Raw genomic sequence first — 27,970 nt, 5'->3', positions numbered from 1 at the left:
ATAGGATCTTCCAACACATGAAAATGCTGCTGAGTACTGCCTGAATCTAAAGAGCCTGAGTATAAATATTGCTGTTCTCCTAAAACCAAATGCTCTCAAAATGAGATTGTAATGTTTCAGGAGGAAGATCAATTTATTCAGCCTTCACAGGGTTGTGTTGTTGTTGGTTTGATCAGATATGTTCCCCATGTTGAAAGTTGAAGAAATAGCTTTGGGATAGCTTGCTGTTATCTCCAAGCAAGTGTGTTTAGATCACTTTGGATGAATTTGTTTGAATTAAACAATTTACTCAATACTAGTGTTAGTGTGCTAACGTGTTAATCTAATATGGTAAAAGGTTAGAATAACAACAGAAATATCACCACGCCAAGCCTGCTATAGCATGTCAATGTTAAGCTCATTCTAAAGAACAATATCTCTGTGGTGAAAAGCAAGCATTAAACTGCACAGGCAAGTGAGCAAGAGTGTTTGAAACAATGCAGCAGACCAGCAAATTTGCACAATAATTAGAAGTTGTAACTAAGTTTTACCAACTCTAAATCAAGCATACAAGCCATTTTGTTTTATTGGTGACCACCTTGCCATCCCTTGGGTCTTGAGACTTGAAACAACCAATGGCTCTCACAGTCAGCTCAGCATTTTTCCAGCTTTAGGTTGAACTGTACTGAGAGTAAATATGCTGCAGAGTAAAACAGCTTCTTACATTCATTGCTGAAGAGGTGAAACTGCATTCCCAGAAGACCCATAGCTTTACAGAAGGTGTACGAGGCTGAGCTTTTCTTCTTGGGACACAGCTTCAGGATCTACAGTAGAGATACACAACACGGCTGAATTGCATCCATCCGATTATGTCTGGCTGTTAAAACTCGTTATATTTTGCTGTATTACAAAGAAATGTTGTTTTAATGTGCATGTGTGGAGTATCGTAGTGAGTCTCTGAGCTCTGAGGTCTTACCAGCAGCAGGTCATTGAAGAGGAACACCTCTCTCTGCAGCTGGGACAGTTTCTGTTTGTGAGGCTTGTTGGCATCAGGCACCTCAAAGAGACGACAGCAGCATACCAGACGTCTGTGGGGCACGGCGAGGATCTGCAGAGGAGAGGTTAAAGGAATGGGGATGACAGATATTACTGAGAAAAAGGACTGCAGCAAAATCATACATGACACAACTAGGAGAAAGGAGTAGGTCCAAACCAGTTCAGACAAGCTCACTGAAACGAGTAAAATTGGGAAGGACACGCAACAAACAACTTTTACTCACGGTTTTCAGGCCCAGGATGGACTGCTCTACACGGCTCACATAGGTCACGTGGTCTTCGTTGGACCGGAGCTCTCTTTGTTGGATCCTTTCGTAAATGCCTGCAACCATCTCTCGGGGGATGTCTGCTCCATCATCAACACCTACGGAGACAATGGTGCATAAACTGTAGGTGTGATCCATATTTACAGTCTGTGGTGTGATCACGATCAAGGTAAGAAGCTGTACATTTATCATAAAGGCTATAAAGTTGAATATGCTGAATAACCAACAGTCGTTAGCCCTGAGCCGTGCAGTTCAGTAGCCTGTCCTGCTTTTCATTTTAACATGTCACATGTTTAGAAAACGCCATTAATCCCCAGCAGGGAAACTCTTTTGCCAGCTGGTCAATTCATACACACAACAAACAATGTCAACAGTACAATCATATGTAGTTTAGAGAGAAATGATGGAAGACTTATACCTAATCTCCTTGATTTCAAACATCGACGATTGGTTGAGTGCTGGCTAGCTTATTAGCTGCGGCTTGCTAGTTAATTAAGCTAACATTAGCTAAGTTAAAGAGCTTTTCTTGCTTAATTGGGAGCGTGCCTATGTTCCTACATTTCTATGTTCTCACATTCTTTTTCCAAAATTAGGCCCTATGTTCCCACATTTCCTTTTTCATAAATTTGTATCAGATTTGATCCCCCTTTCTCCCAATTTGGTATCCGATTACACCCAACCCATTATCCAGTAGCAATGGACTAAACTAACAATGGCTAAATCTGGTGCGCCCAAACATTTAATGTAAGTGCACGTTGTCCTTTTAAATAAACAAACTAAACTAAAAAATATTGTGGGAGGATAGGGCTTAAATTGAAGGGAAATGTAGGAACACAAGAACTAATTTTGAAAATGTCCTAGAAATGTGGGAACATAGGGCTGACCCTGTTTAATTTTTCATACATTCCACTGACTTGTTCCCAACTTTTAGTAGTTTGAAGATCAATATTTTACAAACATTTACACAAAAAGTTGACTTAGTTTCACCCACTGCATTAGAAACACTGTTAGCCAACCTACTTACCCTCTTATTAAAGCATCATTGGATGTCTTAGGACCCTTTATAAATTACCTTTTAATGACAAAATTACTTTTTATTCAATGTATTCATGTTTGCTTGTCGTAAATCAGTGTTGAGCGTTGCACACTTATTCTGTTGTGTAAAACCTTTTTTTGATTAGCTTCCATGTGAAGTGACCTAGTCTGGAAATCACTACTAAAAAATTAAAACTGACACTAAAATAATTCTTTATGTTTGAAATTATTAAAGTTCTTTGATTGTGAATCGAATTACATTATTTTTTGGATCATTGGGAATATGCACAACAGCCACAGTGACAATTAATTCAAAATAAATCCTTAAATATCATCGACTGAATTTTAGACTTACTGTGTGGAGCTTTCATCAAAGATATAAGCCCCAAATTACTCTTATTCTGTTGAAGGATTTGCAGCTGTAATCACAGGATGTGCTTTTATCCCAGTATGTGTGCTGTCACTGTGTCCAGCTGCATTATCACTTTGCAGTAGCACACAGACACCATCACTACAGTCCGTCACCACTTTTCAGATAATAAATTAAGACTGAGTTTTGCAATGTTAAAATATGTGTAATGGCTGATTCTCCGTTTGGCGAAGGTTAAAATAAAAGTGAATTTGCTCCACATAAGACCTGCTGGCAGTAAATGTATGTATGAATTTGCCGAGTGGAGATGTCGTTGAGAGCTCCAGGAAGTGCAGGTGACGAGATGCTTCCGCAAATCCAAGCCCATATCGTTAAATCTAACGCTAAGTGAGCCTCAATTAAATGGGTCAAAGCCACGGTCTCAGGGGCAGAGATGTGAGTCAAGGATATCAGAAATCTCCTCCTGCACAGCTGATGGTTTTCTTGATGGTTGCAGGCAGAGGCAGGCGCCCGCCGCCTCTTTGAGTAATTTACTTCACTCCAAAGGGCTGTCACTCAAAAGACTGATAGTGAGGTAGATAAGAGAGTGCTTGTTGTAAAACTTTGACTTTCTCTGCCCTCTGCTTTCTTTTTCGTAAACATTATCGTCCTTTTTTGCATATCTCTTAGATGTATCCACCCAGGATCTGCAGTAAAGGTTCATGTGCTATAAATACCCAATGTTCAAAACTGATGCTCATATAATCAGTTGTCATGGAGGCTGAAACATGCAACACATCATACAAACTCTCTATATCTCTCATACATATACAGCCTCGTGTATTTGGACCCTCTTACCCCTAAGGTTGCGTATGAAGTCATCCAGTCCCATTTTGCGCTGGGGTTTGATGTTGGGCGAGTACATGTCAGTGTTGAGGAGGACCACAGCGAAGGCCAGGATGAAGATGGTGTCCGGGTTGTGAAACTGCTGCACCACATCAGGATTACACATACAGTACCTCTGGCTGCGGAGAAATAGGAATACAACAGAAACACGGTTTATGCGTGAGAAATTTGGTCGAATGGTACATTTCAATTTTCTTGTCAACCAACTACTGTGGACAAAAACATTTGATGTCGATGCCATCGGCTGCACAGAATTCTCATCTACAGCAGGCCTGTTAAATACCTTTTTATTTAGAACAGAAAGATGTGAAACACAGATAATTGCCATTCATTGGATGTTGTCTGAATACACATAATGTTGCTAAACAGTTTGACACTCTTAAATATCTACTATTAGGAGTTGGGCTAAATAACCTACTGACAAAAATAATGACTTTTTTAATAATTTAGCAATGTTCTGATGAATGAACTGACAACTGCTCTGTATTGCTGTATCAGCTAGAGACGTAATGTCTCTTTTTGAAAGATATTCAAATAGTTATTATTCCTAATCTTTTTCTTCAACTCTATATATTTCTATTAAATATTAAGGGGCTGGATTGAGGTCATTCTAGGGCCTGTTGGACCATCTGAATATATATCTGTAGTAATTTATTCTTCCATTCTTTGTATGGATAGCATAAACAAGTACATATTTTGTGGGCTTTTTTTAAGTTTCCATACATTTTTTGTGTCATACAAAATCATTGCTAGCCATTTTTCTTTGATATATTGTATGTTCTTGGACAAATCCTACTGTTTGGATCTACATTGACATTGTATCACCGAATCATGACAACAATCAATCTTACCAGATTTTGTTTTTTAATCATTGTTAGGTAACATTCATGTTCAGTGCATACTGACTGTCCATTCATGACTGTCCATGGAAAAACAAAAATAAACTGAGATCAATAAAGGAATTGTAGGTTTTTACAGCTGGGCTGATGTTAAATCAAACACTGTTCTGTGAGCATGCCCAGCTGAAACTAATGCAGTGTAATAATCCTTAAATATTTATAATTTTAACAGAGATGCTTTAGCTTTATGGGCCATTTTTTGAGTGTTGGCTTGTGTTCTTGATTAATTGTATTGGTTTACACTAGGAAGAAATTCTTAATATTTACACTCCAATTGCTATCAATGAGGAAAGACTGAGTGTGAAATCACCCCTGCATCTTTAAACTCACAGAGAATAAACTTATGATTCACTCCTTGACTTTGTTTTTGCTCCCAGTAGAACCCTGAAATCCAAAGATTTCCTCTGAGCTTGAACCATCCTGTTTCAAAATGTCAACAGTGAGCTTTGAGGAAATCTTGGAACCACAGTTTGACACAAACTTTTGAAATCAAAATCGCAATACCCAGGATGGCCTTTATAAAAAAGACGTGTTCCCTGCTGTGAGATTGAGGCATTCAGACTCATTTTTTAGGGCTGATATCACAAGAGGCAAGCTGCACAGATGTAGAATCTTATCTAGTAGATTGATGAATCTGAGACAGGCAGGGCACAAAAAAACCTTTTAAGGTCCAACATTTTTCCAGTCTTGGTAAAGCGAACGCTGCCCAGCCTACTTTGAAACAGTTGCTGTTGCATTTGGACCTGCTTTCTTCCATCCCTACCCACAGGCTTCACAACTCTCCCTTCCACCTCTCCTTCCCCCACAGCCCCCTCCCTATCTTTCTTACTGTCACTTATACTTACACAGTGGGCCATTCCAACAGTAGGAGGCTTTTATCTCTGCAGCCAGGCAGGATGCAGACATAGAGAGGGGCTGCTCTGCTCCAAAGGACTACGCACTTGTCAGAGCATATGCAAGCAAGAGGCCACATCTGAGACCTGGGCAACCAGAAAGCCTTTTCCCAAACTGCACACAAGATCTAAGGCCAAAGAACTCGCAGGGAATCAATTGACAACAGCGCAGCTCAGTAACAACGCCTTTGTTCGAGAGAGAATAGATCATGCTCGGCACAGTTTCTGCTGCAAATATATTATGCACATCCACATACATAGTGGAGACAAGCAGAGACACGCTGAGGCACAAATGAGCCCTTCTGATTTGCCAACTTGATGTAATTCTGCGGCAAATTCATCAAAGCTAGGCATGATTTATCGTATGCATGAGTGTGTTAGTATGCAAATGGCCATGTGCACAGATATGTGAGTGCATATGTGTGAATGTTTATGCACAGGGTAAGCACACAGCTGAGTGAATAAATAAAGCTCTGTGTGTGTGTGTGTGTGTGTGTGTGTGTGTGTGTGTGTGTGTGTGTGTGTGTGTGTGTGTGTGCTTCATTCACACATTCTGAAGCGTGGATCCCCGTCTTATGTAAGCAATGTATTTAAACACAAGCTCACGGTCTCTTATCTTCATATCTGCATATGTAACATGCATGCCAGCTGGCCCAAATACCGCTTCATATAAAAGAACTACCGTACTCATGACAAGAGTACAACATGCTTCAAAAAGATGACATAACTCCTGTTACATAACAGATGTGGCAGTCGGATGTCTGGCTGTCCTGATAAAGCCAGCTCCTTTCTGACCTATACTCACAGCCACAGTTGCAGAAAAGTGTGGTCTGGGATCGCTGATGAATTTGTAATCTGCACCCGGGGGCTCAGCACGTATGATTGAGTGTGATGAGATTAACTGATGGCCGCGGTGGGTGTTCTGATTGGCCCTCGAATCAGAAACCAAGAGGGGAAGTGGACTAACTGCTCTTCTCACCCACCCCCCCCCCCCCCCCCCACTTCTGGCTTTGAGTGAGAACCAATTTCCTTAATGGACAGCAGTCTGATTATGGTCTATATTCCTTATACTGTCCTTAAACCAAATGAAATGATCAAAAACGCACAATAAAATGATCCCTCTGACAAGAATTAATCATTAATCCACAGCCTGCTATTTCTACCAAAACATATTAACGAGGCTCTAAGTAATCTTTAATATAAAGAACATGGAAATAGAGTTTACTATGAGGTGATCATGCAAACCCTGTCCAGCTGCTCTACATATTCAACAAAGAACCAAATGTATATCCAATATATGTGCCATTTATTTCAATTTTATAAATGAAAGCTGTGTTATAATGAAACAATACATAAGCAATCTGTATTATATAGCTTTAATAAGCTGTGGCTCTAGCTTTAAGATCCTCAAACTACTGAAAGGACTGGCATGAAACTTGGTTCATACATTTTTGTTTCCCTCCTCATGACCTATGGCCTCATAACACTGAAGATTCTGATTTTCCATCTGAATAAATGCTATTAGCCTCAGATGTACTTTTTGCTGTTTTTGTGTTGTGCTAATAAGTCAATGCAAGCAGAAGTGAAACTAAGATGGTATACTTTATAAACATTGTACACCTCAACATAATGTTTTTTTTGTGAGTGTGTTAGCAGGCTGCCGTTAGCATTGATTCTAGTTTCAGTCTAGACTATCTATTGATAAATGGGCAAGCATGTGTTATTTATTTATTTTCTGGGATTTGCCAACCAAAAACCAGAAAAATGTGTTCTCCAGGCTGAAATCTAAGTTTTTAACTTCAGACCAAAAAGCAGATATCAGCTCTGACAAACAAGGGCCGCCTGGTCTTAATGCATTAAGGCGTGGGCAGACAATACACATGCACTACTTCTTCTATGGATTCCACTCACCATTATATTGAATTATTCTAGCATGTCAGTTAAATTCAGAGGCCTGGAGGCCTGACTCCAAATGGGCAGTTGCTGATCTCATGTCCTGGTGGTGACATTGTAAGGGAAAGAGCAGCACATGGGCAGAGACCGGTTAAATGTACACTACAATTCAACCAATTACTCTCCAGTAGAAAACAATGATGGTCGTTTTTATTGCATTTTTCAGCCCTGGGAGCATTCTTCGGATATTACCAGGACATCTCAAGGACAATGGCAGGGGAAAACAGACCATTTGTAGCTCTCGTTTATCTGGCCACTACTGGGTTTTATTTTGCTCTTTTTTTTTTTTTTCAGTCGGAAGGCGAAAAATGCATCGTGAAAACCTATTTCTGTCCAGGAGTTTGCAAGAGAAAAATCTAGATAGTCTACTAAAGGCATGAGGAGATGCAAGCTATGGTTGATTTCTCAGCCTCCTGCTGATATTTAAATGAGCCTTCACCAACAGATATGCCCATAAAATTTTAGTGGCCTCAGGGCAGGAGTCTGCACTGACAAAATGAGAAGAAAACCAACTCAGGCTAAAACTTCATGAGTAGCAAACATGCACTTTTACATATTAATGTGTGATTTTGGAGGGAAATGGACACAGAACTGTCAGGCATGTACAAACACATTGCCTACATAGCCTTAAGACTTGGATGGAGAGTGTCGTCGCAGGGGAGAAAGTTATTAAATAGTGCATCTATTTCTGTCCCCATGGAATGCACACTGATTGCCTGCAGCAAAGATCTCCATTATGATTGGCTGACAATCAAACAACGCTGAGTTTAGTCAAAGGTTACGGGCAATCAGTGTAATTTGTTAATGATACAAGGTTCTGGTTTCATCAGAGCATGCTGCAGTGAGCCTGCAACCTGTAAAACGCACACTGTCTATACAGTCAGCCGATTAGTATGCCATTCTGGTTGCTCTCTTACCACAGGGCTGCAGGAGGAGATTAGAATTTTTCTTTGCCTTGTGTTTGAATATGTGTCAGCTTTTTTTGTTTTGCAAAGGGGGCTACAGGCGAAAGGTGTGTTCATTTCAAAAGAGTGCCCCTACCAGCAATGCTAAGTCATGTGATGGACTGCTACTATGTTAAAACCTATTAAAATGTTAAGCCAGAGCTTGTTTGTGCGGCAGCAGTTGTGAGTGAGTTGACAGGCTCACCTAAAGGCTTCGATGAGTCTCTCCACTTTCTGTGCTTCCCCTTGTACACGAACATGAGCCTGGAACTTTCTCAGGGCTTCGTCCAGCTCCATGCCTGAAAAATCCATCTCGTCCACAACACAACTGTGAAGAGAGAGACAGAGAGAGAGAGCAAAAAGAAGAGGATAAGTGAGATTGGGCCGAGTCGCAGAGTGTCATTTTAATGAGAAGGTGAGTGAGTGAGCGTGTGCAAGGGTGTGTTTTTTGTGCGTGTGCGCCAAACTATGAGTGCCAATGTGCTGATGGCAATTCTTGCTTTTACAGCCACACTTCAATTACAGAAGCACTGACATGGAGGGTACACACAGAGATGACATGTTTGCCTGCACACACACACACACAGACGAGCTCTGATGACAGTGGAAGATAAGAGGGAAGGAAAGAGAGGGATGAGAGGGCAAGATGATGATATGCAGAGTGTGTGTGCGTTGGGGCGGCAGGAGAAGAGGTACATGAAAGGCTGAGGACACTCTGAAGCAATGGGAGAAGTACATACGCAAGATTGTGTGTGTACGTTTTATGTTCATGTGCGTATTTGTATCTGTGTGTCTAAATGCAAAAGGGTGTGTGTGTGTGTGTGTGTGTGTGTGTGTGTGTGTGTGTGTGTGTGTGTGTTCAGTGCAGTGCAGTGACCTATTTCTACAGTCTCTGCAACAACCTCAGCAAAAAGCCTCTCTATCTGGGATCTCTGTCTACGCTGGATGGATGCAAAAAGGGTGAGTGTGGGAGCATTAAGTAAATGCGTGTTTTCATGCTTCTGTTGCATTTATGCATGCAAGTGCTGCATGTCGAGTTTGTGTGTGTGTGTGTCTGTGTCACACATGTATAAAATCACACGTTATGTTTCAAAGCTAGTGAGTCTGAATTCATTACAGTCAGAGTTTGAAAAAAATATGTATCTTTTGCCCTAAGAGCAACAAAGGTGCAAACAAAGCTCTAGCAACAATCCAACAAACTGAGTGCACTCACGAGGACAATGTGAGAAAATAGAAACAGTAAAGAAAGCCACAAGATGAACCTTGAGGTGAGATTATTTTGTATCTAACAGCTTTTGAGTTTGTAAAGAAACAAATCTCTATTTAAAAGCCATTACAAAGGTTGCAGCAGTTCTGTTATTATGATGTAAATAAACTTCTTTTTTCAACAGCAATTTGCCACAAGGGATCGAATGTTCAATTCATGTGTCTACATGATGGACTTAAGTATTAGAGGAGAAATTTTCTTACATTGTCAACTCGTGAGTTGTTTTTACTAAACAGTTCTTCACCAATTTTACTAATTCAGGTCAGTTTGCTGTCATTAAAACTAAAAATCAGATTCTTAAAATGTCTTGAATGTCTTCAGTAGAACTGAAGGAAAAAAGCAGATAAGTGACATTAGAGTCTTTCGTATCATCTCTTCGCTATCGAGGTTGAAGACAAGTGTTTGCAGCTGCCTTTCATTAAACAATTTTAATAAGATTTTAAACTTTAAGTCCGCACTGTAACTTTTTAATCTTTTTATATTTTTACTTTATTTATTTAAATTCATTTCATTTGAATTATTTTTATTTGAACATATTTTCAGATGTAATAATTTCAGTGATTTTTTTAATGTTCTATTTTAATGTTTCTTTTCTTTCCTCTGTCATGATGCTTTTGATGTCTTGTGTGAAGCACTTTGAATTGCCTTGTTGTTGAAATGTGCGACATAAATAAACTTGCCTTGCCTTCTCTTCCTGGGATATTATATGTTTACGATTGGAGGCCAGAGTCTAACAAAGACAAACTGCTGAGTTTGAATCCTGGGAAATATGTATCCCATCATTTTTGAGAGCTTTACTTGAAGTGTGACCTAAGAGTGAAGAACATTTGACTCTGTTGATTTAACTATGATTAATTAACCTGTGGACTTCATGGGAGAACAATATTAAAATGCAAGAATCCTACATTAATACATTATTTCTAACCGTTTTCAAAAAGACAACTTTAGCTCATATCTATGGACACCAAGGAAAAATCCATCCTCTGTTGAAGACCAATAGTTGCAGACGACTTTAAAGGGTTTTGAGTTTATAGTCAGATTAATTGAAGGACTCTGATTTGTTCAAATGCAACAAAAGCTCAAACAAATGTCTATGTCTGCCTGTGCAACATGCATCAAACTATTTTTAAAAAAGCACTGAGGACTCACTCTAGGACATCCCTGTTGAATTGCAGCTTGCTGTTCCCCAAAAACTCTCCAATCATCTGCCTGCTCAGGCCCTTCCTCTGCAGCAGGAAGTGAGCTACTCCGATGGCCGTGTCCGGGACGAAGCCCCGCGTGATCAGGAAGTGGATGCCTCTTTCAGGGTTCCTGTCAACATACGACCAAAAGCAGAAAAGTAGAAAGTGTCAGGAGTTAAGCAGCATGTGCGTGCGTGATGTTCTACTGTGCGTTGAAGCGGATAGGTGTGTGGGCTTGAGTGAGAAAGAAACTGCGTAACGACATGTTAAAGAGAATGGGTGCGTAATGTGTGTATTAGGGAGTGTAAGAAGCAGAAAGAGACAGGAAGGGTGCACTAGTGCGCAAAAGCTGTTAACCCTGGACTTCTGGATCAGCTCCGCTGTCACCGATGCATAAGACTTCATTTACTTTAATTTGTATTAACTAATCATAAGTGCAGTCCAACCGTGGGGTCTATTTATAGAACCTGAGACTCTTTGTTCATGACCTCCTTCACTGGCTTTTCTCCTCAACTGCATTTTCCCTCTTTTTTTCTACCATGGTCGCTTCTTCCTTTTTTCATCCCTCTGCTCCCCTTTCCATCATTTTTTTTTTTTTTCTTATTGACATCACAACATCACAAGATGGCAGGGAAGAGACAGCTCCTCCCAACAATTACAAACACTAATGAGCAGCTGCTTAGAGCACTTTTGCCGGCCTGTGGGAGATTTGTTAGACACAAACAGCACTAAGTGTACTTTGGACCCTGAGCCAGAGGGTGCAGAAATATTTTGTGATTTCTCTCCGCATGCCAGTTTGCATGTTTGTGAATGTGTGTGTGTGTTGTTGTCCTACTCACACATTAAAGAGATTGAGTCCTATGCGGTACAGGCGTTTGCGGTGTGTGTCTGTGGACAGGGTCGGGGATCTGCAGGAGGCCGGATCCTGGCAGCGGTCCCTCGGCAGAGACACGACCAGGGCCTGCAGGGCCTCGGGGCTGGGTCCCCCAGGGATTTGCTGAGGGTGAGTGTAGTGGTACTGCTGGTACTGGGTGTAGATCTGAGCAGGCTGCTGGTTGGACTGTGCTGAGGTGGTGATAGAGGTGGAGGTAGAGGTGCACGTCGAGGTAGAGCCCATCCTGTCTGAGCAGAACTCTCCCTCGAATCCCCCTCCTCCGCCTGAAGCCGGCACAGCTGATCCCCTCCTGGAACTCAGATCAGCCATTTCCAGTTCCTCACTGGGCGGAGGTGCCGGGAACTCTGGCTCCTCTAACAGGCTGTCTCCTCCACCGGCCATCCCGCTCACAGAAGTCTTCCTGCTGCCAGGCTGCCCTCCGCCAGCGTTGCCGAGCGAAGTGGTGGTTGTGGTGGTGGCGGAGGAAATGGTGTAGGAACTATTGCTGTCGATATGAACGGTGACATCCCTAAAGGCCATGAGCAGTGAGCTGGCACTGCGGGGCAGACAGGCACTCTCAGCAGCTGCACGGAGCGCCCCAGGATCCATCAGCAGCCCCTTACTCTCTCCACCCTCTGACAAGCTCCAACCACGAAGAGCATCATCAATCGACTGTGCCAAGGAGTGAAGCTGGAGATAAAATAATTATTTTAAAAAAGTTAAAAAGAAATGATTTAATCGGGTCAAGAGAAATGATTCATGTGTGGATACGTCTCTGATACCAGAGGGGATGCTAATTAATGCCTATCTGCAAGACTAGAGGAAATAGACAGTGATGATGCCTTCTATGTCATTCAGAAGAAACTGCCTACCAAGCCAGTGAGGCCAGTATATGAATAGTTGTCTAATATGATATAATGTAGATAAAAGGCAGAGTCATGCCCCTGACTAACTCTTTATTGAGGGAGAACAAAACGCATGGAAACACATCAACTATCCTCAGACTACAATTTAGCTTTTTTAAATTTGAATGCAAGATAACTATCTGCGCTAAGTCGTCTTCTCACAAACACCAAATACATTCAATCGCTTTTCAGACTTTAAACAACGGCAAAGCATGGAAACGAAAGTCATATTCAGATGATGTCTTTTATCTTCAATGGAGGCCAAGAAAAGATGGTCATCCCTCCCAGCAGCCAAATCATGGCCACAGCTGATGAGTCCTTAGATTGGATGATATGACATGTTGATGACAATCCTAGATGAAATGTCAGGATATCACACGAGTCATGAAGATGCATCCTGTGTGGAAATCATGTATGGTTATACAAAATTGTACCGCAATCTAGTGTGGATATGGGCGGCTGTGGCTCAGTTGGTAGAGTCGTCGCCTCTCAACGGGAAGGTCGATTGTTTGAGCAACATGTCCGATGTGTCCTTAGGCGAGACACTTAACCCCACATTGCTCCCGCTTCTTCAGTGGTGGTTTATGAATGGATTAGTGTTGTACTCACTCTCTGATGTACGTCGCTTTGGATAAAAGTGTCTGCTAAGTGAATTGTAGTATTTGTGCTGCTGCTGGCACTTAAGCAAATTCAAGGAGTCACCAAAATCTTAAAGATTTCTGGGCATTATGAGTTTCCAGCAGAATAATGCAACACATTAGTAGTTGAAATAGGGTTTCCTGCACCTGTGCTAGCCAAATATTTTTGCTTGTTTGATGGTCAACATCAAACCGTTCTTTTCCTTAGAAGATGTTGAAATACTCCAGTCTTTACCAAAGTCCTGGGCCAACCAACTAACACTACTAATCCTGGCAAAGTGGAATAAAGATTTTTTTAAAGATTGGCATCCCCAATATTAAGCTTGTGTGGACTGTAACATGAAATATAATCACTCACTTGTTCAGAGAAGCAGTCCTCAAGCTGTGTGAGTGTTTGTCCTGGGTTTTGAGGTGGAGCTGGGCCCGGGGCAGGAGAGGGACCCGCTGTTGGGGCCGAAGCAGGAGAAGGAGGCAGAGAGGTGGAGCGACAGGGAGGTGGAGGAGGAGTTTTGGAGCGTAAGGGTATCTGTCCTCCTCCCGGATGAAGACTGTAACTGTGTCTCTGGGCTGCGTTCCTGTTCCGTCCTGAAGGGCTGGGGTGGCGCAGGGAGATCCGACGGGGCAGTTTGCTTTCCGACAGTGAGTTACGGATCTTCTGGAAGTTTTTGCTGAGCTGGTACTGACGGAAGGCCGTTTGAATGCGACGCGCTGCCCGCCGTGCTATGAGATGGCCTCCATACTTCTGCTCCAGATCCTCTATCTGGGGACGAGAAGAGAGTAAGGGGGAGTTTGAAGATCAAACATGTTTACAGGGCTCTGTAACTCACTGATGACACTGTGAGGGAGATATTGCAAAGCAGAGCAGCAACAGAAAAATATTTATTCATCCATCTGCAGGAAAACATATTGCAATTCTGTACTCATGAGATACACACTCGCATCCTTATTTTCAGGAGTATTTTTCTTACTTTGTGTCCGTTTATTTTAAACCAGTGAGGTTTTACGGTTTAGGAGCCAAAGTAAACATCATCTATCATCATTGGGTCGCTAATGCTGTCTGAAAGGCCGTGGGAGGCAGGATGGATGGGCTGTGACAAAGGTGCCGTAAAGAAAAATGAACCGAAAAGAGAACACCTGCACCGGCATGTTTCTGTTGCGTTTGCTGGACCAAAAAAAAAAAATCTCTGCTTTCTCCCAAAAAATTTTTACCATCCATATCTCCAGAAAGAGGGAGACGGAGGAGGAAGAGGTGGAGGGAGGAGGAGGGGACGTGGGCGGCGGGGGGAAGAAGAGACAGAGAGGGAGAAAAAAGGAGGACAGCCACACATGTCCCTAGGAGTGTGTCTGCGCGCCGCACACACACACACTTAAAGACACAGAGAGCGACACTCTCATAACACACTCGCACTGCAGCATCAGAAGCCGTAGCAACCGCAGACCCCTCAGCAGTTTGGTTTGAGAAATAAAGACATCTCCAGCCGCCAGAAGCAGTTATTAGCTGTTACCATGACAACCTAGCATCTTTCATGTTCCTGTCGCTGTGGAATCACTGGTGTTCTTTTTCATGCCAACACGGACATAAATAGATCTGAATGGGGCTTTTTTTGTCACGCAAGACGAAATGTCAAATGATCTTTCACACACTTCCTCATGCTTTGAACAGGTGGAGGAGGAAGCTTGGCCTGTTTGGACACTGTTTACACAAATAAACAAACAATCTTGGAAAGAAAAAGAGCATACCTGTTTGTTTTTATTCTCCAGGCTGATCTCATACTCGCTGGGCCCCTCTCTCTTGGTCCCCTCCACCTCCTGTCCACCGCCAGAGGACGTTCCATCCTCCAGGCTCAGCATCTGTCCGCTGCGACAGAAATAACAACATAAAGCTATCAGTCCTCCCTTATGACCTTCAGAGCTCCGCTGTTATCACTGCGGTAGGTCATCCACAATGCCGGGTGTGAGGAGGTTCAGCAGGTGGAGAGTGTTCTGTGTGGCCACGTTGGCTCGGGGCCAGTGTGACTGAGTTTATGTGTCCGCTCCTGTTTGCTCAGATCTGTGGCTCCACTGCAGGTTACAGGAGGGTAACTTAAAACATGCGACTAGGACAAAAATACATTTCTTTCCTGAGCACAAATAATCCTTTATTTATTTTTTATGGTGTTTTCAAAAAAATTTAATTGAGCAGTTAATATTGTTAGGCTACAGGCCTGAAGCTAAACGAAGGTAAACAAACTAACAAAGCTAAACACAGGAAACAAAGCAGATGGAGACAGCAAAAATAAAATCAATGAATAGTAAAACAATTTCCATTAATATTAAAAAAATTAAATTGATTGTCTTCAATCTTTTGTTGTCATTTTTTGGAGGGATCTTGTGGTTGTTTTGCTTGCAAATCTCCTTGTGCTTCCTCCTCACAGGTCAAAGAGTCAGTGTTTCTTTTCAGACTGTTTCATTCTCATACGTTCTAAAGAGCGGTGCAGAATTTGACAAAAATAAGAGGAGGGAAAAGTCTGAAAATCTCACATGCTTATGCACAGCTTTTATTTTGTTTCTATTCTACCTGGATGATCAGTTTGTGACATTTCAAATGTATCTTCTGATCCGCAGGTTTGCAAACAATGAAATGACCTTTTTGATACTAATCATTTAAGGCTTATTTCTGTGAGCGCTAAATATTTCTGACTCTTTTGATTGATCACCAGTTTGTGCCTCACTGACTGTGGTGTAGTGTTGCAAAAACACAAGAAACCGAAGTCTCTGAAGTTCGCTCTCAAACATGCTGAGCACAGAATCCTCAGTGCATGACCTAATCCACCTATGAGCATTTACTAATCTGAGAAATGTGTATTTTTCTTAATTATTACACGTTTTTGTTCTTAGTCTTACAACAGACTACAAAAAAAAAAAGCACAATGTTGCAATTAGTGGTTAAATGTTGTTTATGAGTGTCTCATCATATAGACTTTTTTTTTAGGGGGGGGGTGTTTTTATTAGACATCAGCATAGCAATGTGCAAACATAGTTAAAGATTTCCATTTTCTTGTCTTTTTGGTTATATCCTTAAAATCAAAAAGCAGGGGATTAAACAACTGCTATTCCACAGATTTTTAATCAACAATGATTTCTGTTTAGCATGGAAGCAAAAGCAAAACACACACATTTATTTAATCCAGCCTCAGAACTCAACTAAGTGGACTATAAAGGCTGTCTCTGCTGGTAGAGTGCCCTATCTTCCCTCTATTCATAATCCCAGCTCCTGTCGACAGATGGAACAATGTTCTTTTATGTGACAGTATTATTCAAATCATGTAAGGGCTACCAAGGCAAATTACAGCCATGACACAGCAGAATGGAACATTTTAATTTAACTTATTTTAGTCTGTTAATTTTAGTACAACTAAGAGGAAACATAGTAGATGAAAACGTCATGTCATCGCACTAAATATACAGCACCTTTTGCCAAACCGGACTGATGTAAGCACTAGGGTATGATCACAGCCTAAGAGGTTTTATATGGGTTGCAATTATGAGTGTGCGTGTGTGTGTGTGTGTGTGTGTGCATGTGCAGTGTCTGCTGTTGTAATCTTTCTTCCACCATGATAATGCTTACTCTAATAATTTTAACACAAAGTGGACCAGGGCTAAACAGGACTGGGAATTATAAAAAGCCTGCTCATGGTTAAATAATGAGTGCATCACTAAAGGTTCCACTTTTTTTCTTTGATTGCTGTGAAAGCAAATATTCTGAGTCCCCAGCTATAAAATAGGGACAGGGTCTGGTCATAACTTTAAAGGAGATAAAGGGAGAGAAATGCAGAGAGAGAGAGAGAGAGAGAGAGAGAGAGAGCGAGAGACGAATGAAACCAAAGGAAATACTGAGATAAAAAAAAAAAAAAACTGAGAGAGGAAACAGGAAGAAATTGTGTGTGCATGCTGGAGGCTGTCTCTATCAAAAACTCTATTAAAACACTGTGCTGCATCAGAATACATTAGAGCACATTAGAATACATTAGAGGATTTAAAAGTAAGAGTTGAGCTATTAATGCATCTGGACAGCAAAAGCCTCTGTAATGATATGGGCGCTATACACACACTCTCACCCGTACACATAGCAGCACATGCTCAGTGCTCCGCCTGCTGGAGTGACGTCATGGAGGAAGACAAATGAGCATCTGTCAAATTGTATCTCTCAAGGTCCCTCAGAGACTTACAGTACTGCACAGCCAGGGGAGAAACACACAAAACACACGCGCTAAGGCTGAGTGTAGAAAAAGGCACACACCGGGATAGGCTAGAGGCGGATCTCATGACATCTCCAGGGAGCTTTGTGTGTGCTTGGATGCATTGGGACAGTTAGCGTGCAGAGGTGGTGCAGGTTTGGCAGCCACCAGGCATACAAGGCTTCATGTGATGATTATAATGAGCTTTAGCTGCGTCGCACCGCTTCTCGATACATCTCATCATCATCTCAGGTGGGCACCCACCGCCGCTACTGCTGCTGTGCCATTAGCCTATCCAATCAGGGCCATGTGGGTGTGAATGATCAGTCATCAGATCAGAGAGAAGAGAGAGCGATTTCCAGACAGGCAGATGGTGATATTCGTAAAAAAAAAAAACAGCATGAGAGTCAGAAGATGAAATAGGGAGGGCTGAGACGAGAAATAATTGCGGAGGGGTGATTATAGAAGAGAAAAGGCAAGGCCTCCAGTTGACAAATATAAAAGCAGAGATGCAAACAGATGTAGACAACCCACTACGGAGAGAGATAGAGTTTTCGACTCTAGAGTATGGAGTGTAAAAAGACGGGAGGTCAAACAGTAGTCATGAGAAGAATCAGATTTTCAAGGAGTACAGCACTGATTTACACACATAAAATATGAACAAACTCATATGACAAATAGATGTCCTTCCCACGCAGGAACAGACGGCTCGAGTGGCTACAGAAGATCTTCAAAGTCAGATTCTTCTGGTTACTATGGTAGTAGCTGTTCATGATGTCATCACTGGGTTGCCATGGGTAATTTTACAGAGGCAATATCCTCTCAAACCCCCATCTCCATAACACCCCCTGCCCCTACTCATTCTCTCTTTGTCTCTGTATGAGTAACCCTGGAGGCTGTTAGATCTATACATTTGTCACAGAGCATTTAGCCACAGGCTCCTTATAACATAACAACACAAACTCAAAATGTGCTGGGAACACACAAGTGTAGACATGACTCAGTTCACTGATGCACATGTAGGCCCAACAGTCACTTGTTTTCTCGAGAAAGTTAGTCACTCTCCCCCGTCATCTGGAGAAATACTGTTTCCCTATTGTAACTGATTAAATTATCTCATTATGTTGAGATAACAGCGCTAGTTTTCTTTTGACAACAGAATCATTTTCTTGCAGTCTAGAAGACAAAACAAGACCACAACATAGGCAAGACGACATACTATGCTTCCATTGCCCACACCAATGAGGTGAGTTAAACCTATTTCTATGATTGTTTTATGCTTTGGCCGACTCTGGGGATAGGAAGTAAGTCGCAATATTTTAAAACAATTTGAGCTTGGCATTTTGACATTTTATTAAAACTCCTATTTATTGTGTTTTTATTGTGCTTCATTCTATATGTTATTTTACTTGTTGTTTTCACATTGTGTTTTTTACGCTTACGATTGTTTGTTTGAATCTCAAGGAAAAAAAGTGAAGAGTACTTGATAGCAATGAAAAACATAGTGAATCAAATGTTGGGGTGCATGTCTGCTTAGTGCTCCCTCTATGGTAATTTCCATTTAATCCCTTTTGCCACCTCTTCTTTCACTTTTTTTAATTTTTTTTTTTTTACAATTCCCCTACAGGACAGGCGTGTGTGATTTATTTAATCAAAACCCTTAATTCTCACATCCTTCTGTTTATATTTCTTTTTCCTCAAAAAGTTATTTGTCCCAACCTGTCAAATATGAATAGTATTAACTTAATCCACTGTAAGATAATACTCTGCAGCATGGGAATACTTCCTTTTAATATGCAGAAACTTATGCCATGAACGTGCATTGAAAATATTTGTTTTAAGAGTGACCTCTGCAAGCAATAGCAAACCTCGCCCTCTCCAAACACAAGTAGGTCCAGCTGTAAGAACAGTACTCTTTGGGAGCAGTATAGGGGCAAAAACCTGAAGGGCAAAATGTGGTAGTAAAGGTAGCTGTCTTACCCAGATGAGCCACTGATGTCGGCCTCTGGATGTTCAGGGGCGGGGCAGCAGAATTGATGCAGCACAGTCTCGCTCCTGTAGAAGGACAGACAAATAGAGGAGAGGAGGTAAGTAAAGGGGACAGGAGGGAGGGGAGGGGAGGAGGACAGAACTGGCAGGATAGCATGTCACTCAGCTGTTATTGGCTGCTGATGATGAAGTTTTGTCTTGTTTCCATATTCCTCCCTATGATTACTATTAGTCCAACATCCCAAAAGATCCTGAAGAGCCTCTCATTAGACCCTTCTGGATTATTTTCTACAGCTTCTGTTTACAATATGGCACTGATCCCGGGGTAAATACCCTATGTAGGTCAACACAAGGCTGAGAACGCTCAGACAAGACGAGTAAGTGTGAGTATTTATATGCTTGTGTGTCCGGATGTTTACGCCTCCTCCCTCCAGATTCATCAGATTTGTGGTGATTTAGCAGAATTCCCAAAACCTAATCTGGACAGATGGTTACTCAAGCGCTGTTTTTCTGCTCTTTCTCCTCTGAAGTTCGCCACGCTCATTTCTCTCTCATACATTTTACATTTACATTCATATTTTAGGTGGTTTGCTGGTGTTTTTATTCTGAGCAATTTGGACAGAAAAGAACAAAGAAAAGGGAAAGTTGGAGCTAAAGTTGTTCTATAGAAACCTTTGGACCTTCTGGATGCAGGATACCTACCAGAGACATGAAAAATGAGTGTGCATGTGACTTTAAGATGTTCTCTCTTTAAGAGACTTGGGCGTGGGTCACCTCAGGTCCTTCAACAATGAGCCGAGAGCATTCAGTTGACAGTAAATTTCTTGGCTACGCTACAGTTAGTCTACCGACTCAGGCTCAGCATATTGCTCGTGACAAAGACCCACAGTGACAGGCAGTCAGAGTCAGTGCAAGACTCGGCATGACAGTCCGAGCTATAAAAAGCTACCTTTTCACAGCAACTTCTACGGACTTTCAACGACAGCGATTAAAAAAAAGCATCTCTGATCCACACTTCTCAATGTTGGTTTCTATGAATAATACTGCTCAATATTCTATAAATCCTACCCCCATACACACACACACACACACACGCACACACACACACACACACACACACACACACACACAACAAACAAACCTACTGTACATATTCGAGCATTGAGCCTATTTACAGTCCTGACTTTATTGACTGTATTTACATGTTCCTTCAGTACAAGCAATTGGCTTCAAAATCAAGTATGTTACAAATTTAAAAAATGTTTTTTTTAATACACTTGAATCACCACCTTAAATCAGTTGCACCACTTCAATGAGATATTTTTTTACGTAAGCACGCAATACACAACCAGACTACAGGTAAAAATACATATTATTTAATTTACAGCGTGATATGATTTTACATTTCGTTACTCCATCAACCCTTCAATTTAACCATTAAGACACTTGATTTCCGAATAAATTAGTGTCTTGTGTAAGATTAATTTAATTTAATTTTCTTTGACCTGTAGTTTATGTGATGTCGTCTTCTTAATGTCTTCTCTTACTGGTTTTACTATTTTTATCTTCTTTTACTTCTTACTGTTCTTTTATTTATGCTCTTATCTTAACTCCTCTTATGTTTTAACTTGGTAATTTCTTATCTTACTTACTTTGTCTATTTATGTTTCATATTTATGTTTATTTTTATTAATATTATAGTTTTTGTTTTTTGATCCTTTAACCACTTGTTTCTATTTTTTTTACTGCTCTTACCTTCTTATTGCTGTTCTCTTTTTATTTGCTTTTAGCTCTTTTAGTTTCTTACATCTTTTTAAATCTTTGGTCCTCTTGGTCTCAGCTCATGTTGTTGGGTTCTTGTGTTTCCTGGGTTCTTATGATGGTTCTTATAATGGTTCTTATGATGGTTCTTATGATGGTTCTTATGATGGTTCTTATAATGGTTCTTATGATGGTTCTTATGATGGTTCTTATGATGGTTCTTATGATGGTTCTTGTGATGGTTCTTATGATGGTTCTTATGATGGTTCTTGTGATGGTTCTTGTGATGGTTCTTGTGATGGTTCTTGTGATGGTTCTTGTGATGGTTCTTATGATGGTTCTTATGATGGTTCTTATAATGGTTCTTGTGATGGTTCTTATGATGGTTCTTATGATGGTTCTTATGATGGTTCTTATAATGGTTCTTATGATGGTTCTTATGATGGTTCTTGTGATGGTTCTTATGATGGTTCTTGTGATGGTTCTTATGATGGTTCTTATGATGGTTCTTATGATGGTTCTTATGATGGTTCTTGTGATGGTCGGGTTATATATGTCTGTTGGGTATTGTGCACTTTGGGTTCTTTTCTTTTGAATTGTTTTTAGTATTTTGCATCTGTTATATTCTTACTGTTGTTTCTGTTCTTCTGTGTTTCGTTTAGTTTGCTTTGTTCTTGTTTTTTGCTGTTTGTCAAAGCACTTTGTAAACCTGTGTTTTTAAAAGGTGCTATATAAATAAAGTTATTATTATTATTATTATTATAGTTGACATAAGGTCCAGTTGCCCTGCAATATAAAAGTCCATGTTCTTATCTCCTCTGTATAATACTCAGACTATTTGAAGAGCATCAAGTCTGTGCAGAGAGTGCAGAAGTTCACCCTCCATGTATTGAAGGTTTTGGGGGTCAAAAGGTCAAACTAAGTGTCAAATAATGTCCTCGATATAGAATCATGTGGAAGACCCGGGTTTGCGTTCCCGTGCACCAGCAGGGGTTTGATAGACACAATGTTTTTGTCATGGATCTTTGTCAGGTATTAGAGTCACACTGTAACAGCAATACTGTACCAATACTAAGGCCACCAGGATGTCACAGCCCTTTAAAGTCTCAAATGTCAAACACCTGAGACAATTACCACATCAATAACTGATAGGAACAAATAAAAGGAATAGTTTGACCTCCAGGGAAATATACTCATTTTAAAGTCTTCTCAGAGTTAGGTCAGAGGAATGGACACCGCTCAGGTCTGTAAGGAAAATGTGAAGCTACTTATAGCAACTAGTTGTCTTTTCTTAGCATAAAGACTGTTAAAATAAAGTTTAAAACTCTATATCTGGTAAAAGGATTAGAATCAGGTCCAGGCTTTCTGTTTTAACCTTTTCTAGTCCTTCTGCTAAACAACTTTGTTGCACCTACATTCTAAACACAAAGAAGTGAGAGTGGTATGTGTCTTGTCATGTAACTCGTGGAAGGAAATCAAACTTATTCCAGTACTGTTGAACTAGCTCCTTAAATATGACAAATACTGTATGTAGAAATCTTCAGCATACACAAAAAAAAGGAGCCAAAAGGGAAGTCGAAAAAACATCTAGCAGATAAAATGGCCATGACACATTAATCTTTTTAGAGCGGAAAAAACAGCACTCTGCTCATTAAAATGAGTTTCCTTAACACTGTGCATTCAAAAAATCCCCACTGACTCACTGAATAGGAACAAAATCATAGAAATTACAGTTCAAATAGAGGTTAGAGGAGGGAGATCAGGCAATCATATATTTTAGATCTGCAAAGCTATTTCTATCAGTACAAGAGCTAAATGATGTTGTGAGGTTCAAATAGTTCAGCTCACCTCTTCACCTGTGAAGCACTTTGTAACTGTGTGTTTTAAAAGTAGTCTTACTAACTTACTGTTCACCTGAGGATAAAGCTACATTGGGCTCACACACACACACACGCACACACTCTCTTACTCATACACACAAAAACACACTGTCAGCAGGTCTATCCATCTGTCGCTACAAGACACACATAACGGCCATCCGCTTTCAGCGACTCCTACAAAGAGAACAGGTGAATTTTTAAACTGTACATGACTTCTTCTGTCTGCACATTCTCTCTCTCTCTCTCTCTCTGTCTCTCTCCATGACCCATCCTCCCTCACACCATCACTCCCATCCATCCTGTATCCTAACATCCTAACGCTTTTCATCAGCGGTAACCAGAGTGTAAAGTGTGTAAGGAGGGGAAGGTTTGACGTGCAACAAGAGCCGCTCCATTTGGATTCAAAATGTTGCCAGTACATTGTGTGTGTACCTTCTACTGCGACGCAGCATGCAACAGCCTGTCCCTCTGTTGTCCAATCCATCTTTTTGTTTTCCCTTCCAGGAGCGCAGATAAACTAAGGGGACAGCTACCCTAAATGCAGGTTTTTTTTTCTCTTCCCTGTTTTTCTCTTTACCTGTCTCAATCTCCCATCTTCTATTCTCTCCACGCCACTTCCCAGGTTTTCTCTCTCTCTCTCTCTCTCTCTCTCTCTCTCTCTCCTTCTCTCTCCCTCCCCTTTCTTACACTGGCCCACTCCAGTGTCAGCCTCAAGCGCCTTCCTTTAGACACCTCCAAAGGATCCATCAAAGACAGAGCATGCATCTCTCTCTTTCTATCTCTCTTCCTTTCTCTCCTCTCTCCTGAGAATGGCTGATTACTGTTCGCTCCATGGGCTAAGTGGGGCAGATAGGAGCCTCAGCTGGAGAGAGAGAGAGAGAGAGAGAGAGAGATTGAGAGAGAGACAGTGAATAAGCAAAGGAGAGAGGATCCTGTCGACCCCCTCTCCTTCCCCCATGGGCATATCCACGTGCATCAGCAGCACTCACAACAACAAAAAAGCACTGCAAAACACACTACAAGCCAGCCCTAACACATCATCTATCTGTAGGGCAAAAAAAAAGATCAGGCTCTTTATAAACATTCAGATGAAAGATGAAAAGAAAAGCAAGAATGCTAACACATGCACCTAAATATAGGCCCTAAACAGCCCAGACATAGGGTTTGAAGCAGATACACACAAGTCCCTAACAACGGGAAAATCAGCTGCAGAACAGGACGCAGCAGGCAACGGCAGAGATAAATCCTCTAAAACTGCAACTTACAGCCCAGTACCCCCGTCCATCCTGCCCCCTTTGCTTCCACCTGCCTGGACTGCAAACAGAAAAACTAGAAATGAGATGAACAACCTTAAATGAATAGCCAGGTAGGGGTGTAAAGGTGCATTCAAGGACGCACATAAACTGCGGGAACAAGAAGGCCTTGACCCCAAGCCTGCTCTTTCTTCTGCCTGGGCAACTGGTGGGTGACTCTGCTGTTTTCTGCCCCCCAATCCTTTTCATAACAGCAATTAATGTACTGTCATTTCTTCTCAGCATGTAAGAGTCATTCAATTTAAGTAACAGCAGTGTTAAGATGGTCAAATTATAATAAATCAGTAGCAACATGCACTGAACTCACACTAACACTCAAACGTGGAAACATACAAATCTCAGGAGCAGGGTGTGCAAGGTGTGGCATCATTATTGTCAACAACTCCTTTAGAAAACCTTTCAAATTTTCTGAACTCCTCTGCTCCTCTAAACACCTTCTTTGCTCTGTGTTGCTCCTCTTGATGGGGGGGAGGAGTCCCAGAGAGACCAATCAGGACTCCTGCTGGGGCATAGCCTACAACTTAAGAACACAGCACACACACATACACTCACACTCACAAGACAAAAAAAATGAGAGGGAAAAAAAGAGAGAGATTTTTTTCCCCCCCTCTTATACTGCAGGTGTGATGATGTAGCCTTACTATGAGGCTCTGGTGCCAAGTAAGGGGATGGAGGAGTGTGTGTGTGTGTGTGTGTTACAGTGAAAGTGTGTGCATGTGTGTCTCTTCACACAGCAACATCAGTGTCCCATGAGAGTTCCCATACAGTGCGGTATTTAAGAAAGAAACAACCAGAAGCATCTCCTGTCTTGTGCTGACATTGACCACTGCTGAGCCGAGTATCGCGCACACACACACACACACACACACACACACACACACACAGAGAGCGCATAGACCTACAGCTGTTTGTTATGTAATGATCCAGTGATCGTGATCCAGCTTCTCATTTAGATAATCCACCTCTTTCTCTTCTGTCACAGTCCTTAGCCGACATTCATACACACACACACACACACACACACACACACACACACACACACACACACACACACACACACACACACACACACACACACACACACACACACACACACACACACACAGCTGTAAATTGGAAATTTGCGAGCGTCTTCTTCACTAATTATTCGCCTCTCAATCTGCATGACATGCACACACTCCTAATTTTAGTCTACAGATTCCGGCTAATGCTGTAGCCTGCAATTAAGGCTAAGGATTTAAAACAGGAAACGCAGCCAAGGTAAGGAATTCATTAAGGCTATAGGTATAACTGTAGACAAATGACTGTATGGACTATAACACACAGACACACGCACGCACACACTCGCACATCTGCAAACAATCATGTAACCTCTACTCACTCGGATTTCCTCGCCAGGGCCAAGGATCGACAGAGGGTTGTTGTGGGGGTCATCGGAACCAGAGAGCGGCAGCTGGGGGAACTTCCTCCGTTTTCTGGGTCACTTTCAATCGGGGAAACCGTGGAAGGGTCGGCAGGGACAAGCTGCATGTCGCCCGGGTCCATTGGTTGAGGAGGAGACGGCTGGACCTCCGGAGCCGTCTCAACCCGCGCTGGTGCAGCCGCATGGTCCGGCATTGACCCCGCCGCACTTGCACTTGTCTTGAGCTGGGGATCCTGAGGAGGGTGGTGATGAGGAAGACAGCTGGGGTCCGGGAGGTGGTGATGGTGATGTAGGTGATGGTAAGGATGCTGCTGCTGCTGTATCCTGACGTCCCGCAGGTGCCTGTTCTCGCCGATGAGCTCGTCCACCCGCCGGTCAAGCTCCTCTATCCGTGAGCGCTGCGTCTGGATGAGACTCTGCTGGTTCTGGACGATGGTGGTGAGCTCTCGCAGGTACAGAATCGCCTGCACCGGGTTTTCCAGCAGGCTGGAGCTCATCATACTCAAGAGTCGAGAAGGGAAGAGAGAGAGGGAGAAGAAGAAAAAAGCTGGACTGAGGGATGAAGGAAGGAGGAGAATCCTAATATCCGTGAGTGCGGATGAGAAGGGTCGATGTCCTTCCGCTCTCCTCTCCTCGACGCTGCCAGGTTGCGGATGAGGCTGCACGGACCGAGTTAGCCTCCGCTTCTCCGGTCGTTTCCCTCCCTCCCTCTCTCTCTCTTTCACTGCGATGAGTGGTGCTGATGAGAGGAGCCAGATCCAGATGTGACAGGAGGGAGGGGGAGGGGGAGGGGGGTGGGGGAGAGGCGCTGGAGGACTGATGCGTCATTACGCACACACACGAGAAGACTACAGAGCAAGCACGCACCCTATGGGCAGTAGACGAAGATTTAACATCTGAGCAACTTTCTTTTGCCTCTTTTACTGCACACAGCCTAACGACAAATAAATACAATCTGAAAAATCTGAAATTAGTAGGCCTTTATTGTCTAACAGCTTGCAATTTTTGTCATACCATTTTATGGAATAGAATAGAATTACTTTATTGATCCCAAACTGGGAAATTGTGGCGTTACAGCAGCAGGTTATCCAAACACACAATATGAGCAAAAAACACAATATTAGCAAATTTAAACACAATATGATATTAAATACAAAGTAAATAAGCACTAAAAATATGAAAACTAAGAATGTGAATATATACAACCAGGATTTAACGAAGCATTACTAGTCTTAAATATGAAGATTAAATATGGAAGATTAAATGTAAATGTGCAAGAACAGTTGTAAATGGACAGTATTGACATATGTTAAAGGCTATAGGTTCAGCCTTTAAGGGTCCTAGCGTAACATTTACCCTAATTAGAGACATTTTGTTTATAGTTAGGATAAGTTGTAATCAATCATTGAAGTAACACTCATTATTTAGTGGTAAGTAGGAAACTCATGAATGTTTGCAAGGTGTTTACAGTATACTGATAATGGTTGCATGTAAATAATGCGTTTAAATATTTAAATATGATCTATTTTGTTAAAAGAAAGATGTCAGCGCCCTTATATTTGTAACTCTCTGTTGTAATAGCAACCTCAATTTAATGGCTGGCGTTCAAATGCGGCGTGTTGACATCATAGACTGTAAATATTACTTGACATATATACATATATGATATTTCAATAATAATAATAATAATAATCTGATTTCAATAATGCTACACACTGTGTGTGTGTTTTTAATAACAACAACTCTTTCCACATGTGGACGTGTAGTTACTGTGTAATTTTCCATTATTGTATTTTTTTATTTAACTGATGTAAATATGTTGATTTTTAACTTCTATTTTTATTTTTAATTATTATATTCCTGTCTCCTGTTTCTTGAGCTGCTGTAATGCAAAAATTTCCCCCGTGGGGATCAATAAAGTTTATTTTTATCTTATCTTTTTATGGTTCAAACATGTAGTCTATATTATGTAACATTTCATTATATTACACTATATTGTTCATATTGCACTATATTATATTATATTATACGACACTATATTATATAACTGCACTCTGCATTACTGTGGTACAACACTGCCTCTTCTCTGCTGTTTTTACATTACTTGCTGCTATTTATCACACCAAGTCACTTTAATCATCACTTGTCACTTTATCTTGTCATTCTTTGCAAATACTGTCTCACTTCCCTGCACAGGCAAGGCAAGTTTATTTATGTGGCACATTTCAACAGCAAGGCAATT

General features: G+C 41.5%; 1 protein-coding gene across 2 annotated transcripts in view; it reads right to left on the bottom strand.

The window, feature by feature from the left end:
- Positions 1-26,369, bottom strand: part of iqsec3b (IQ motif and Sec7 domain ArfGEF 3b) — a 30,861-nt gene extending 4,492 nt beyond the window's left edge. For both annotated transcript variants that reach the window (XM_065957270.1, XM_065957271.1), the window contains exons 1-11: positions 25,687-26,369; positions 19,343-19,417; positions 14,886-15,003; positions 13,504-13,905; positions 11,568-12,292; positions 10,697-10,858; positions 8,486-8,608; positions 3,544-3,710; positions 1,260-1,399; positions 956-1,087; positions 704-803 (exon numbers count right to left, since the gene is read on the bottom strand). In XM_065957270.1, the coding sequence (XP_065813342.1) occupies positions 704-803; positions 956-1,087; positions 1,260-1,399; positions 3,544-3,710; positions 8,486-8,608; positions 10,697-10,858; positions 11,568-12,292; positions 13,504-13,905; positions 14,886-15,003; positions 19,343-19,417; positions 25,687-26,228 (2,686 nt within the window). In that variant the 5' untranslated portion in view covers positions 26,229-26,369. The remainder of the gene's footprint in view (positions 1-703; positions 804-955; positions 1,088-1,259; positions 1,400-3,543; positions 3,711-8,485; positions 8,609-10,696; positions 10,859-11,567; positions 12,293-13,503; positions 13,906-14,885; positions 15,004-19,342; positions 19,418-25,686) is intronic.
- Between the last annotated feature and the right edge of the window lie 1,601 nt (positions 26,370-27,970).

This window comes from Labrus bergylta, chromosome 7 (assembly GCF_963930695.1).
Source record: "Labrus bergylta chromosome 7, fLabBer1.1, whole genome shotgun sequence".
NCBI classification, from domain to species: Eukaryota; Metazoa; Chordata; class Actinopteri; order Labriformes; family Labridae; genus Labrus; species Labrus bergylta.
This window is presented reverse-complemented; position numbering and strand designations above follow the sequence as displayed.